We start from the raw sequence: 17,618 nt of genomic DNA on the forward strand, positions 1-17,618 counted from the left end.
TGGGTACATGTGTCTGGGTAAACGGGTAAATGGGTAAGTGTCATGGGTCAGCGTGGTTGGTAAAAGAATTAGTTAACGTGACTTCGTTCAGTTAAACCCGTCTTAACAAGTTTACGAATAACTCGATCTTACGATATCAATACGACTAAACAATTAACTCGACTCAAATAGCGATATAAAATACGGAGTATTACAGTCTTCCCCCCTTAAAATGAACTTCGTCCCGATGTTCACTCATCTAGTACACCCCCCCACGCATCGATGTGGGCACCAAAACAGATTTTCTAAAGTAGATAACTCGTGGATTTAGGTCGGAAACAAATGTTACATTCTACCCTCCTAAAAAGAAAGTTACGTCCCGGAACTTACCTCATGCAAACAGGTGTGGATAGCTTTCCCTCATGGAAGCCTCAGTCTCCTATGTTGCTTCCTCAACATTGTGGTTAGTCCACAAGACTTTCACCAAAGCTGTCTCTCCATTCCTGGTCTTCCTCACCTTCCTGTCCAAAATCTCCTTAGGTGTCTCCAGATAGGACAACTGCTCATCCACCTCGATCACCTCAGGACTCAACACATGTGATGGATCGCTCAGGTACCTCCGCAACTGGGAAACATGAAAGATATTGTGAACTCTGGCTAACGCTGGTGGCAAGGCTAAACGATAGGCCACCTCTCCAACTCTGTCCAAAATCTCATAAGGTCCGATGAATTTCTGACTCAGCTTTCCTCGCTTCCCGAACCTCATAACTCCCTTCATTGGCGACACTTTGAGTAGTACCTTCTCTCCCACCTCGAAAGAAATGTCACTTCTCCTAGTGTCAGCATAGCTTTTCTGTCTGTCCTGAGAAGCTCTCATCTTTTGCCTGATAATCTGTAGCTGTTCAACCATCTCCTGAATCATCTCTGGCCCTAAAATGACAGCGTCTGATCGATCATCCCAACACAGGACTCCTGCATTTCCTACCATAAAGTGCCTCAAAAGGTGCCATCCCAATGCTAGCGTGATAACTGTTGTTGTAAGAAAACTCGATCAACCCTAGTCTGTCCTCCCAAGATCCGCCAAACTCTAGAACACAAGCTCTCAACATATCCTCGAGGGTCTGAATAGTCCTCTCTGTCTGACCGTCAGTAGCAGGATGGAATGCGGTGCTCATCTTTAGTTGAGTACCCATCAATGACTGCAATTCCTGCCAGAACTTGGATAGAAACCGGGAATCTCTGTCGGAAACGATATCCTTAGGCACACCATGCAACTTTACCACGTACTGAACATAAGCCTTGGCCAACTCAGCCTTACTCCAAGTATCTTTCATGGGAATAAAGTGAGCTGACTTGGTCAGTCTGTCGACGATCACCCAAATCATGTTGTTACCTCTTTGAGTCCGAGGCAACCCGACGATGAAGTCCATGGAAATACTCTCCCACTTCCACTCTGGCACATCTAGCGGCTGAACTTTCCCCTGTGGTCTCTTGTGCTCACCCTTCACCCTCTGGCATGTCAAACATCGAGACACGAACTCAGCGACTTCCTTCTTCATATTAGGCCACCAAAACGTCTTCTTGAGGTCCTTGTATAACGTATCCCCTCCAGGGTGTACAGAATAAGGAGTAGCACGTGCTTCTGTGAGAATTTTCTTCTTCAGTTCCTCATTAGCTGGCACACACCACCTCTGTCCAAACCTCAAGCTCCCATCTGAATGAATACTGAATTTAGAGTAAGGCTCGCACCGCCGCTCTACCTCATTGCGCCATTTCTGGATTCTAGCATCCTCTTTCTGTAGCTCTCGAATCTCCTCGTACAACTCCGGCTCAACTGTCATATCTCCAACGGTCTCACCTCGTCGGATCATGTAAATCCCCATCTTCCTTAGCTCACCAAACATCCTCACCCTGGATCTGGCACTGATCAGGGCATGGATAGACTTCCGACTTAAAGCATCGGCTACGACATTCGCCTTCCCTTCATGATAGAGTAAGTCCATGTCGTAGTCGCCAATCAACTCGATCCATCTCCTCTGTCTCATGTTCAGCTCCTTCTGAGTATAGATATACTTCAGGCTCTTGTGGTCAGAAAATACCTTGAAAGTCGCTCCATAGAGATAATGTCGCCACAACTTAAGAGCAAATACCACGGCCCCCAACTCTAGATCATGGGTAGGGTAATTCTCCTCATAGGTCTTCAACTGTCGAGAAGCGTATGCGATTACCTTCCCGTTCTGCATCAACACACACCCCAACCCTTTCTTGGAAGCATCAGTAAACACTTCGAAGTTATCATTCCCATCTGGCAAAGCAAGGACAGGAGCTGTGGTTAGGCGCTCTTTAAGTGTTAAGAAAGCCTTCTCACAACTCTCGTCCCAAACAAACCTGTTCTCCTTTCTCATTAGGGATGTCAATGGTTTTGCTATCTTCGAAAAATATTTGACAAACCTCCTGTAGTACCCAGCTAGTTCCAAGAAGCTTCGAATTTCGCCCACATTCTTTGGGCTCTGCCATCTAGTCACGGCCTCGATCTTGCTAGGATCCACTGACACTCCTTCCTTGGAAATCACATGCCCCAGAAAGGCAACTTTCTTCAACCAAAACTCGCACTTACTCAACTTGGCATATAACTGATTCTCTGCCAGAGTTCTCAACACTATCCTTAGATGCTCCTCGTGCTCTTCCTCATTCTTGGAGTAAACCAAAATATCATCGATGAATACAACCACGAACTTGTCCAGGTAAGGACTGAACACCCGATTCATCAGGTCCATAAACACAGCTGGCGCATTGGTCAATCCGAAGGGCATGACTACGAACTCGTAGTGTCCATATCTGGTTCTGAAAGCAGTCTTAGGGATATCCTCGTTCTTTATCCTCAGTTGATGATAACCCGACCTCAGGTCAATCTTTGAGAACACTCCAGCCCCACTCAATTGGTCAAACAAATCATCGATCCTTGGCAAAGGATATCGGTTCTTGATAGTCACGTTATTCAACTCTCGGTAATCCACACACAGCCTCAAACTTCCATCCTTTTTCTTGACAAATAGGACAGGTGCTCCCCAAGGTGAAACACTGGGTCGAATATAACCCTTCTCAGCCAACTCATCCAATTGCTTTTTCAATTCTTCCATCTCTTTTGGTCCCATACGGTATGGTGGTTTAGAAATAGGTCCAGCTCCCGGCTTTAGATCAATGGAAAAGTCAACGTCGCGCTTAGGTGGTAGCCCAGGAATCTCTTCCGGAAATATCCCCTCAAAGTCTCATACCACAGGTATGTCAGAAATCCTAGGGGTCTCAGACTCTCTATCCCACATCTGACACAAGATCAACTGGTCTCCCTTCCTCAGACTCAATTTTAGGGTATTTACAGAAATAAATTTGACTTTGGGTTTGACCATGTATCCCTTGTAGGTTACTCTGACTCCCTTAGGTCCTCTCAGAGATATCTTCTTTTGGTAACAGTCAATGAAAGCTTTGTACTTTCCCAACCAATCCATCCCTAGAATCACCTCGAACCCACCCAATGGAAACTCCATAAGGTCACAGTGAAAGACAACCTCCCCAATCTGAATAGGTACACTGGTATAGATTCTATCACAAGGCACAGACTCTCCCGAGGGTACTATAACCGAATCGACCACTCTATCATATGTAGTAAGGTTCAAGGCTCTAACATGCTCCCTAGATATGAATGAATGTGTGGCACCAGAATCGAATAACACAAAGGTGGGTTTAGAGTTGACAAGAAATGTACCAGTCACGACATGAGCATCCTCCTTTGCTGCTTCCTTCCCCATGGCAAAGAGCTTGCCACTGGACTTAGCTCCAGACTGACTCGATGAAGCGGTATTGGGTTGCTTGTTCCCCTCGTTCTGGTTCCTCTGGAAGTTACCACCCCGCCGGACCGGTTTTGTTTCTTGGCTACGGTTCTGGTAGTTGTTGTTGCTTCCTTGATAACTGTTACTTGCCCCAGATCGGGCACCTCCTCCATAGCCAGTGTTAGGAGTACGGTAGTTGTTGTATCCTGATCCCGCTGTCCGAGACCCGCTGTACCCAGATGTAGGTGTTCGGAAACCCCCAGATGGGTTTCCTCCAGAACTTCGGCACTCAAATCTCCTGTGTCCCAACTTCCCACACCCGAAACAAGTGACCCTGGACGCATTACCTCCATTACTAGCACCTCCGAAACTGCCCCCGCTTTGATTCCTCATCCCCCCAGGAGCACTATTGGTGGAGTATCCACTGAACTTGCCTGAATTCGGCTTCTTGGCCCCAGTATTATCACTGACAGTTTCCGACTTCCTCTTCTCAGCTTTTCCTTTCTTATCCTCCTTGATCTGCTCGGAGAGCCTCTCAGCAGCACCAGCCCTCAGATAGATGTCCTGAACGGTGGTAGGTAGAGCTGCCATGAGCCTCTTCTTGATATCCACCGTCAGTCCCCTCTCAAACGTCATAGCCAGCATAGTCTCGTTCTTAGCAAATTCATCGATATATGAAGCCAACAGTCGGAACTTCCTGTGGTATGTGTCCACCGTCATGTCCTCTATCATCTTAAACGTATCGAACTCCTCCCTCAGCTTAGCTTTCCTGAACTCTGGCATGAACTGGTCCGTTAGTATCACTTGAAATTCCAACCAAGACACGTATCCTTCCTCAATATCCCTAGCAACCTGTCGAATCTCCGCCTTGTTCCTAGTCCACCATTCCCTAGCTGTAGCCCTGAGGTAGTGGGCAGCCTGGTCTACTTGCAGCTCTTCAGGACAAGCTATTAGCTCGAATAGGTTGGTGAACTCCCGACACCAATCTCCCAGCAAGTGAGGTTCCCCCTCTCCAGTGAAAATGGTAGGGTTATGCCTCGCCACTATTGTACTTATCTTAGCAGGGTCCATTCTTTTGGCCTTTAGGGCCTCATTCTCAGCCAGCAGCCGGTCTAACTCTTCCTGGGTGATGTTCACAGCCGTGTTCCTTTTTGGAGGCATGACTACAAGAGAATTTTAGGAATTAGCTGCAACACAAAATCACCTTGGCAACTCTAGCCAATTCTATCACTTCTTACCCTACTTGTCTATCTAGCATGGTTTAGGGATCATATAACCGCATATCACTAGACATAGCCTTCTAACACAACTTTATAGAGATATAAGTATGAATCAACTTTAAAACATGCAAAGTATTATGCCACAAACTCCCACCAACTCTTTTATGCAACAATTAACATATCAATCAGTTAACACTTAGGCAACGATATATGAAGTCATGCTCAATCATCATGCTGCTTCTCTACCCTTCCTCTCATTTGCACTCAGGGTTCCCAGGTCAAACTGAGAGGGCCAATGGTTCGGTGTGAGGGGGCCCCTAACTCACCCTTTACCTTTAGTGTGCTCCTAACAGTTCTGTCCCGAGGTTCATTTTATTTAGACTCTTCCTATATTCATTGGATTCATTGGTTTAGGCCTGAGGATCGTTCGCTCTGATACCACTTTGTAACACCCCCATTTATTTAAGGGCCTGAACTAGGACTCCTCAGATAAAGAAGGGTGTTACCATCTCGAAACCCGAGGCAAGAGATAACAAAGGGAAAGATAAACAAGATTTTTAAATTAAAAGTTTATAAATGTTTACAACGGAAATGAAACATGTCTCAAACTGAAATAAAGTCGATAACTAAACAAAATAAAAGTGGGCTAGCTCTAAGTCGGGTGATCCATGCTTTCCCCCCGCCACTCCCAAATGTCTCAACAACTCACAATCTGCTCCCCAATAAATGGATCATCACAGGCATACACGAATACACAGGGTCAACCGCGAGGTTGAGTAGGTAATACGATATAATAAAGAATGCAATGCTATGATCCTCCATTCTACTCCGTCACACACTTCCCCGGAACGCCCAGCCATACCGATCCTCGGTAGACTATATATCGACCGTAGCCGATCTGCCAGCTCGCAGCTGAGGACACCAGGGCAAGTCCTGCAGAACCCGCCTGGGCCTTAATCGCAATAATCTCATCTCCTCCAACTCCAACTCCGATGCAAATGCAATGCATGAAACGTATGAAACAATAATACTCATCAAGATAATTAAGATAATCAGATATGTCATATAATCACTAAACATGCCAACTCTTTATAATCGTAAGAACTCAATCAGTGTATTCCCTTACCTCAGTACTGCAGTCAAATAGTCGGGTGCTCAGTAATATTCCACAACAAATTCGCCCTCTGAAAGATAGATAAATGATAAACAATTACTTAAACCATTCCCGTTCCCAAAATAGAAAGTTAAGGAAACTTTCCCGATCTAACAGCTTTTCTATTTTAACAAACCCGACTCAAACCCGTCTCTAAACATTTAAATAACTCGGGAATTAAATTAGCTAATTAAGAATACGATACATAAAAGATAAAACAAGTTATACGATTAAGAGAATCGAAACGAACATTGAATAAACCTATCAACCCAACTCTTACAACCCGCGCCTTCACTCTCGCCCACACCCCTCACGCGCCGCCTGAACCACCACGACCACCACCAGGCCTGCTCCCCTCTTCGACCCCACCACCAACAACCGACCCTAACCCGGTCGACTGCCGCCGGCGAGTCGAACCAGGGCCGTCATTTGGCCTGGTTCACCACTGAGCCTCACCAAACGCCCCCTGTCCACGACTCACAACCACCGCAGCCATCACCTAACCCCTGTCAAACCACCACAGCCCTGCTCGCCGTCAGACCACGCACCCAGATGCTGTGGCACCGCCGTTTCGACCTCCCCCGAGTCCACGGTGGCGCCACCCCAACCTAAACATCTAAACCCGCCTGAAAAACCCCTGCTAGCACCCGTTTGATTGTCCCTGTCAATAACACCTCTCGCCGCCAATTCTGCCGCCAAGAACCTCCCTAACCGCCACCAATAGGGACGACACAAACCACCCAGTACCATATCCCCGACACCAACCACCAACATCACCTCCCTGAGTCACGCCACAACAAACAAAACCCGACAGAAAAACGAAAACAAAAGAGAAAGGTTGCACTCATACCTTTTTCCGCCACCTCAACAGCCACCAGGGTTACCTATGGACGTCGACAATCACCCTAAGGCCTTCCTTGCTGCTCCGTCAACACCCACACTCACTCTCTCTCTCTCGATTTGCGTGAAGGTTGGGGAAATGTACCGCTGAAATGAGGTAGGCGGGTGAGGGATGGGGTTTTGTAGTGTTAGGGTAGAATTAGGTTAAAATTAGGTTAAAATGGTAAATGGGTCATGGGTACATGTGTCTGGGTAAACGGGTAAATGGGTAAGTGTCATGGGTCAGCGTGGTTGGTAAAAGAATTAGTTAACGTGACTTCGTTCAGTTAAACCCGTCTTAACAAGTTTTCGAATAACTCGATCTTACGATATCAATACGACTAAACAATTAACTCGACTCAAATAGCGATATAAAATACGGAGTATTACACATTCATTGATGAACCGACATCCTAGTTTCCTTTCCCTCTGCTTATTTTCTCTTATCTTTATTTCTCTTGCCTTAATCTCGTTAGTTTAGTCAAAATAATCAAACCCCCATCTTGTGACCGTAGACAGGCCGAATGAACAAGTAGATAGTGACTGCCTCCCTGTGGAGATCGACCCTACTTAGTGCTAACTTCTGTTAGTGTAACTAGGTATTTTATTTTTGGTACCTGACGACGGTATCAAGCGTGTAGCATTATTGTTGGTGTCGTGGGATGAGGCGAGTTGTGGCGGTTGTGTGAGTCATGGGCTATCGTGGTGGTGGTGTAGTGCGCAGTGGTGGCGTGAGAAGGTGGTAGTGTGTAGTGAAGGTGTTGGGTTTAGCGGTAGATGACGGGTGTATGTATGACATCATGGTCGGTGAATTGGCGTTTGGGTTGAGTGGTTTATGATTACACGATGATCATCATCATGGAAGTAGTAGTATTGTAGTATTTTATTATGTATGGGTATGGGTATTGTTTAGGTTATTAGGTAATCATAAGAGTAATAAGATTATATTTAGTTAGTTTAGTTATTAATTAATTAATATATATTATAATTGTATGGATTAGTAATTAAAATTATTATCGTAGTTGCTAGGTGACAGTTTTGATGAGGGATACTAGTAATTAACTTACTTGGATCGCCAATTAGAGTAATTGTTGAAAAGGTAGGATAACTACTCACAACTGGCTGTTATTGTTGTATCTCACATGAGTATTGTGGCTGGAAGTATACATGTTATATCGTTGTGGTTGCTTATTGTGGCCTATATCCGACTGATTATTATTATTTATCATTGCATTCATATAAGGATTGCATTTGCATTAGTTAGCAGATTTATTCTGGCAGACATTACTTATAGTAATGTATAGTGGTTATCAGATTTATTCTGGCAAGCGATTATAATCGTGAATTCTCGAGGCAGGCCCCAGACTGGTTCTGCAGACCGTCTGGTGGATATTAATCAACTATATGTTGAGGCAGACATTACCATATGGTAATGTAGTGTGTTTTCTCACCTTCGGGTTAAGGCTTCCCCGGCCAGGGATTGGCGGGATGAATAGTGTTGCGAGTGATGAACTCGGCTGGATGGTTCTATTAAGTCATATCATGCATATTCATATTGTTATTGTCATCTACTGTTGTTAGTTATTCCTACTCAACCTTGTGGTTGACAGTGTATTCGTGAACACCTGTGATGAACCATTATGGGGAGCAGATTTGACAGGTACTAAAGATTAGTTGACTTGGGAGCTTATAGGATGCGCGAGGATTCGGCCAGTCTACCTAGAAGTCTAGATCACATAGATTATTTAATCACTTTATTTATTTCCGCTGTGAGATGTACTTTAATTTATATTAAGTTTTAGTTGATTAATTTGTAATAAACATGTAATCGTTAAAGTTTTAATTAAAGTTCTTTGGTTTGTTGTACTTTGTTATTCACTACCTCGGAAAACCGAGATGGTAACAGTCCTATTTATTTGGGAATGTCTTGCTAAAGACTACTAAATAAATGGGGGTGTTACAAAAATTAATAAGAATGAAATAAAATGTGATCAAAAAAGAGAAAAATGCCAGGATGTCGGTTCACCATGATATTACGCAAATCAGCTAAAGGTAAGGTCAGTTGGTCTGATGTGAGAAAGGTAGTGGAATGGTCCTTCCGGTCCGCTATCCACCCTATAATCTTCCTTAATAGCTTCCGCTCTGATTAGGGTAGTCTATTGTTCATAACAGGTCTATTCATTCTAATCTTCCGATTTAGGTCTGAATTTAACTGGGTTAATTAATTCAGTTGCGTGCACTCAACCTAATAATTACTGTTATATTCCTATAAAACAATTCTCACAACAAAAACCTCCTAAGCTAATTATCGCATCATTGTTTTACTATTAGGGCTCCCCTAATCCAAGCATAAATGAATTTAGCTACACATAACGATAAATAAAACAATAACGATGCATAAAACAATAATAAACATGGTATAAAGATGATTAAAGAGAAATAACATAAACTAAATGAAAACAATTACGAAACAAGAGACGAGAAATTAATTGTTGCAAAAGAGAATTAAATTGAATAAAAGAGAGTAAAGAAATTACACAATTCGAGATCCGTAAAATGAAAGCAAAGCAACGTTGAACAAGAGTCTGAGTACTGAAATTAATGAATAAAACTGAATGATTAAAAGTGGAGATACGTAAACCTAATTAAGTCTCTCCTATTTATAGGAGAGATATTTTATTAACCTAATACGTAACTTAAGATATTAAATAAGTAAGTGTTTACGCAAGAAAATATCGCGTCTGATCCCAAAGTGTTCGATCGAGCACTTCCAAACTACTCGATCGAACAATTCCCAGCAAAAACCTCTCGATCGAGTACAAAGACTACTCGATCGAGGAACACCAATTAGCCACCTCTCGATCGAATACAACATGGATTCGATCGAGGACTGTTCACCATCTAAAAGCTCTCGATCGAGCAAACAATTCAGAAAAACCATTCGATCGAGTCAACTGCCACTGAATCAGCCATAGGACGTATGATTTAGCTTCCGAGACGACTTCACGCATCCCAAGACAATAGTATTCTCGCCCCTATTCTTCCATCTCCTAAATGCAAGCTAAAGGGACAGTAAAAGGCTCAATTCTGCTTCTTTCTAGTCTGTTCCTGCAATTAAGGATAAACGAACCAAAGTAGACTATTCGGGGCATTTCGTAGCCTAAAACTACGGAAATTGCATAGAAATGCGTGCAATTAAGGCTTAAAAAGTTATATAAAATGCACGCATCATATCTTAAATCAATTAACATTAAACCGAGTAGAGAAATCCTACCTTAACACAATCTGACACGATACAATCAAGCAGGCTAAAACGACTCCTCTACGAAATCTCCACCTAACAATAATCATACAATTTCCAATTACAACATGCCAAAATCCTCTTTCCCTAAATCATAAACTTGGGCAAAACCCTAGAAGGCAAATTGATAAAACTCATAGAACTAGAGGTTTACCGACACAATCGATGCAAGGAAGGATTAACAAGACTCACGAAATATCCACGAACTTGAGAGAGAGATTTGGAGATTATTAGAGTTACTTTGCAAGTTTAGGTTTTGTTAAAAATGATTAACAACTGAAATCCACGTTTATATAACTCTAATACTCTCTAAATCAGACCATGGAAATAACCCCGTCAGACCGGATACTCGGTCGAGTATAGAGTATACTCGGCTGAGTATCCTCTACTCGGTCGAGTATTCCCATACTCGGCCGAGTATTCCTGGACCGTAGTCTGCCAGAAACACACGACACACTTACTTGGCCGAGTAAGCCATATTCAGCCGAGTGACAGACTTAGGAAAACCGTAGTATTACAGTCTTCCCTCCTTAAAAAGAACTTCGTCCCCGAAGTTCCAACCTAACCTATAAAACATGGACACCTAACACTAACTCCACCAACCATGCTTACCTCCACAACACGGCTCACGATATCGTCTCAACTACAGCATAGCCTCTCGATACTAACTCCATAATACTATCGAATACCCACAACATAAGTGTTGCCAACTCTGTCTTACTTTCATAACACTCACTAGCAAACTCAATACCAAGACAATCCACCACACAAGATTAACACCAAGACGGAATGTTACATTCTACCACCTTGAAAATGAACTTCGTCCTCGAAGTTTACTCATACACATAAACATCATCACCCAATCCATTAACACTATCGAAGTTTACTCACACTCATAAACGTCATACTCCTACAAGCACTGCCATTACCTGTGATAAAATCGACCATCACACAAATCCATTCTTATTCTACACCAACACTCAAACTTCCAATTATACTACAACATGTACAACCATCAAACTCTCTTTGTCGCATCCTACTCCTCTTAAGATAAATGTTACATCCTCGTAAGTCACTAACACTAGATCCTTAGCTATATATTCTCATTATATTCATCACCACCGCATGTCAACAATATCCGCCTATAGTCTCAACACCTATCTAAATCCATTTATATATCCAAGGCTCTCTTACTCTAGCTGTTCTCATACCTCAATTCATTCAGTACCCCACCTAACCTATACAACAAAACTGTAGCATAACCATTACCTCAAAACGACATTCTTATTTATACATGCACTTATCTCCACAATCATAACTCACGATCCACAATTGTTACACACACTCACACTAGATCCTCAAATTCATCTGTTTATTGCCGGAAAACTCATCCATAACTTAACATAATACTAGATCCCAACACCCTATACTAGCTGTCCCAATAAAGATTACGAACCACTTACTGCTTCCAGCTCATCGCAAACACATTCCACAAAACTCCTGCCACAACTATGTTAACCAATGCCTCATCCAAAACAAGATCGAAAGTATTCTAACAACTTCTCACAACTATATTGTAACACTACGGTTTTCTATGTCTATGGGTACTCTATCGAGTGGGGCTTACTCTGTCGAGTAAGTATGTTTTTACGCAAAACAGTAGTCTGCCTGATAGGTACTCGATCGAGTACGTGTGGCACTCGATCGAGTAAGGGGCACTCGATCGAGTAAGTGTGTTTTACGGGTGATTTTGACGGGTTTTGTTAATAATGCGGGATTAGTATATAAAGCCTCCATCATCTTTATTAATCTCTTTTATCATTCTAAAAACCCCTTTTCAGAAGAAAAGAAGTTACGTAAGTGTGTTCCTCGCATTGTTAACAAATCCCAAAGACTAGCAGTGTCGGATCATCTTGTTCTTTACGCCGTTGTGATCCTTGTGTCGAGGGTAAGCTTTTTATATAATATTTATAATGTTTTGTTAAAGTTGGTTGAAACCCTAATTGGGTAATTTGGGGGTTTTGGGGAGTATTGTTGATGTTAGATTGTGATTGTATGATTGTATGTTTGATAGGAAGTAATTTCAGTGAAGGACGATGTTGATTAGCTGATTGTGACGATCTTGGTGATTACTGTTCCAGGTAGGGTTTCCCTACTCAGTATTGGCTACATAATGTATGGTGTTTGTAATGGTGATTGTTGGTTAATTATATTGTTGGTTTAAATTTGATGGTTGTTTGTTGTATATTGTTGATTGGATGTGTAACTGTCTGTGATATTCGGGGCGCGTCCCTGGCTGAGTGGAGACACCTGCGGGAGTGGCTTCACGCCCTTGATTCGCCTTCTGTGGAACCCGTCACAGAGGGGATGTGCACATTAATGAACTTGGGCTTATCGCTTGATGGAGATGAGCGGGGAATTGGGTGGGTACGGCTGCAATCCCCCACTGGCGGCGTGGAGTACTTGTTGCGATGGGTACTCTGGCAGAGCTACACAATTTAGTGTGTAGTCAGTTGGGTGGATATTGGAGATGGAGACTGGAGATTGTTTGAGCTGTTTGGACTGTTTTTGTTTCTGTTTCATTGTGGCATTTGTTTTATGTAATCAGTACTGACCCCGTTTAAATGTTTTAAAAACTGTGGTGATCCATTTGGGGGTGGTGAGCAGTTATTGAGCAGGTATGAGACGATGTGCATGGGATAGCTGGGATGAGTCATCACGTTGCAGTTCTAGAAGTCTTCCACTGTGTCGAACATTTTGTAGTTGTTTAGTAGTTGACAGTTTTGAGAACCTTGTATTTCCTTTTAACAGTTTTTGGAGTTTGGCTTATATCACTTAAACTTTATTATCATTTAAATACGTTTCGTTATTGTCTATTTGAATATCATTGCCTCGGGTAATCGAAATGGTGACGTTCTCATACCTTAAGTGGTCCTGGTAAGGCACTTGGAGTATGGGGGTGTCACATGTGTCCCATTAACAGAATATCACTATACCATGACAACAATGGAACATACATACTTTCTTCCATATCATACTCTATCCTCACTCCCAAGTCGAAACTGGGAAGGAACATTAATAAACAAAACAACAATCTATATGCCCAAACCGACACTGATAGGAAACGGCAGTAAACAAACAACAATCTATATAACTGATATATACCTTCGAAAGTTCGTCTCATCAGTATCCCACCTACTCCACCACAACCGATAACGACATCGCAACACCGCCACCAACAGCCGCACCGCAGCGCAAAAATACTCGTATCACAACACGAAGTACCGTGCCCGGATCGCAACCCGAGGCATAACAACCACGTCGATAGTCATCACAAATTATACAATCCCATAGACACTGACTCAGTATATAAATTCCTTGACCAGAAGACTTCCTTAAAACCGCTTTACTAGATCACAACGCAATATATTATATGGAATAACAGATAATAACCTTATGAATATCATCCATACTGTTAGGCCCAGTTTAACCTGGCCTGACCATAACCTGGTCCGACTCAATGAAGCTGAATGGTTGAGACACAGACCGGACAAGACTAACTACTATCTGGCTGGTGAAGAATATTGTGGCAAGAAGACTACTAAATCCTGGAAGAGAAGCCTGATAATCAGTATATCATAGCTTGGCGGACTCCTGAACATAGCCTGGATTAGGCAAGATAAACAAGAAATACGATTGTATAAGCTAAATAATCGTGCCCTATTCTCAAGGAAGACCAAGTCCAAACCTAGAACTATATAATCCATGAATCTGGACGGAAAGAAAGGAAAAGGCTAAGGATTGGTTGAGTTGAGAACAGGTCAAGCAAGCTAATAGGAAGCATGCCCTATTATTCCTGATGATTCCTACAATTTGGGGAAGAGGTTGCTGATTATAAACGTTGCTCAATATAAACGTTAGGGGGGAGAAAAATATAAATAGGAGATTTCCAACAATTGTAAAGTCATTCATTATTGCTTAATTTTTATCTATACTTTATCTTTTTTATTTTGAATATTCTTTCAACATTGTGCCCGGTATATCAAAACAATAAAAACGTTATTCTTTATACTCATTTCTTTCTTTGTCATTTATTCATACCATTCTAATCTTATAGAACTAGATACCCTGATCACTATATAACTAAGCCGGATCCCTCCAGGAAAATCCTGCTAAAACAATTGGCGCCCACCGTGGGGCATCTAGTTCTTCAACCAATAAAATTCTCCTTATTATCTCTCAATTAATATTCACACACAAAAATGGTGGAACTCACCGCTGAACAACAATTAGCAAAAAAGCTGCTGGCCAAAATCAAGGAATTGGAAACAATCCAAGAGAAAGCGGCTCAGGTGAAGCAAAATCAACAGTGAAGGAATCGAGTCTACTGAAGAAGAAATTGGAAAATCAGGTTTCGGGCTCCAAGACCAGATTTGAACCAGGAACCCCATTCTCATCCATCATCAAAAACATAGACTTCTCTAATTTTGGAACCCCGGAGAAGGATACATTATCCGGCACTCCAACTATTCCCAATGATGAGACAAACAAAACTGAAGCCGCAATAATGATGGCTATGCTTCAAGAAATCCAAAAACTCCACAACAAAATAGAAAATATACCCTGAGTACCGGACTCGTGGGTCAAGTAGAAGTTGACAGCTTTGCGGATTCACCCTTTGCAGATGAAATTGCAAAGATTGATCTACCCAAGAAATTTACTTGTCCCATCCATGAGAACCTATGATGGAACTTCGATTCACAAAATCATGTTGCCATATTCAAGCAAAAATGTTGGTGCCTCAATACCCGTGAACTCGAGCAAGTCTGTATGTGCAAAGGCTTTGGCACAACCCCGATCGGGGCGACATTACAATGGTTCATCAATCTTCCCAAATGGAGGCATCAAGAATTTTGCGGAAATTGATCAATGCCTTCAATCAACAATTCGCAAGTAGCAGAGATATGGCCAAGAGACCAAGAAACCTGTTCAGGATAAAGCGAGCTTCCGAAGAATCTCTCAAGGAATTCCTGGCCAGATTTGTCAAAGAAAAGGTGGCCATTCCAAGATGTGATGAAGAAACAAAGAAGAGAAGCATTCAGCAAGGAGTCCCGCTTTCGACAGGTGATATTTATGCGGATCTGACCAAGAAAGCATGTCCAACCTTTGCCACCGTTCAATCCATCGCCTTAGAGCATGTCAGATTAGAAGAAGACCTCAACTTCAGGACGAACTCATCCGGAGGAAAGCAGGGCTATGGACATACTAACAGAAAAGCTCCTACCGAAAGGAAGCAATCCCGGATCGCACCATATTCCGGACACGAACGATCCGAAGTCAATATGGCACAAGAACATAAAGGTAACCTCTCTAGCCTTCCAACTATTCCCGAATATAACTTCTCTATTAATACTGCAGGATTAATCAAACGCTCGAAAACCTGGGAGATGCGGTCGATGGCCAAAGAAGTCCGACAATCCCAGGAAGGATCCAACAAGATGGTGTGACTTCCATCAGGACATCGGACACACCACAGAAGAATGCATTCAGCTCAGGAAACAAGTGGCATATCTTCTAAAGAAAGGCTACTTGAAAGATATAATCCAAAGACCAAAGAATAAAGATGAAGAACAAAATAAGAGAGACCCGGGAAGCGGCGAGAGACCCTCCTCCTCCTCCTCCCATCTATGAAGTCAAATTCATAAATGGAGGATCGAAAATCTGTGGCCGACCAGCTCTGCAGCCAAGAGGATATCCAGGGAATCCAGACTTCAACCTCCTCCCAAGCCCGTGTCATTGCCTGCTATCACCTTTGATGACTCGGATCTGCAAGGAATATCAGGTCTACACCATGATAGCCTGGTAATCACTATGCAAATCGGCACAGCCAAAGTATCAAGAATCCTGATAGATGGAGGAAGCTCAATCAACCTGGTGATGCTTGACGTCCTTAAAGCTATGAAGATAGACGAAAGCAAGATCATAAAGAAATCCAGCGTCCTGGTTGGATTCAGCGGAGAAACAAAAAACACCCTGGGAGAAATCAGCTTGCCTACCTATGTGGAGGGCGTGGCTTCATATGAGAGATTTGGAGTAATGGATTGCTTATCCTCGTATAATGTAATCCTGGGCAGACCATGGATCCACAATGTCAAAGCAATCCCATCAACATATCATCAATGCGTGAAAATTCCAACGAGAATGGGGATAACCACCATCGAGAGGAGAACAAAGGACTGCTCAGAATGTTACACTCGGGCTTTGAAACCCTCAAAGTCAGGTAAGTCCCTTGCATAGCAATTAAAGTCACCTGTCAGGGAAGAATACATAGCACAAACACAAATGGAAACAGGAGAAGTCATATTAGACCCGCAATTCCCGACAGAAAGTACTTGTAGGGTCGATGCACCCGACTCAATCGGACCAAATCGTCACTTTCTTAAAACTAAAATGTCTTGTTTTGCTTGGTCACATTTTGATATGACTGGTATAGATGCTGATGTTATTACTCATAAGTTGAACATTGACAAATCCTTTAAGCCTGTACAGCAAAAGAGAAGAAAATTTGCTGCAGAAAGGCACGAAATTATCAACCAAGAAGTTGACAAGCTACTGGACATGGGAATGATCGGGAAGTGATGTACCCCGACCGGCTTGCAAACGTGGTAGTCGTCCAAAAGAAAAATGGCAAATGGAGAGTCTGTGTAGATTACACTGACTTAAACAAAGCCTGCCCAAAAGATCCATTTCCCCTACCACACATCGATGCAATGGTAGATGCCACTGCAGGCCACGAAATGTTGACATTCATGGATGCCTCCAGCGGATTCAATCAAATAAAAATGCATCCAGCAGACCAGGAAAAGCACACTTTCATCACTGAAAGAGGTATATATTGTTATACTGCTATGCCCTTTGGATTAAAAAATGCAGGTGCAACCTACCAAAGGCTAGTCAACATGATGTTCAAAGATCAGATAGGAGACACCATGGAAGTCTATATAGATGACATGGTAGTCAAATCAAAAAAAGCAGAAGACCATGTCAAAGACCTGGAAGTAGCCTTTCAAATATTGGAAAAATTCAATATGAAGCTCAACCCACAAAAATGCCACTTGAGTCTCAAAGAAAAATTCTTGGGCTACATGGTGACAAAGAGAGGAATAGAAGCCACCCTGAGCGGATCAAAGCTATCCTGGAGCTAGAACCACCAAAGACAGTCAAAGATATACAAAAAACGACCGAAAGGATAGCAGCCC

The 17,618-nt window shown here is 42.7% G+C and overlaps 1 protein-coding gene across 1 annotated transcript; it reads right to left on the minus strand.

Annotated features, from left to right (window-relative positions):
- Positions 1 to 418: 418 nt before the first annotated feature.
- LOC141614168 (uncharacterized) lies at positions 419 to 4,967 on the minus strand. Its single transcript, XM_074432923.1, has 5 exons — positions 3,255 to 4,967; positions 2,799 to 3,170; positions 2,597 to 2,672; positions 1,373 to 1,960; positions 419 to 960 (listed from the first exon to the last, which is right to left on the minus strand). Exons 1-5 carry the CDS (start codon positions 4,965 to 4,967, stop codon positions 419 to 421), a joined length of 3,291 nt encoding a protein of 1,096 aa, XP_074289024.1.
- Between the last annotated feature and the right edge of the window lie 12,651 nt (positions 4,968 to 17,618).

Source organism: Silene latifolia, chromosome 11 (assembly GCF_048544455.1).
Source record: "Silene latifolia isolate original U9 population chromosome 11, ASM4854445v1, whole genome shotgun sequence".
NCBI classification, from domain to species: domain Eukaryota; kingdom Viridiplantae; phylum Streptophyta; class Magnoliopsida; order Caryophyllales; family Caryophyllaceae; genus Silene; species Silene latifolia.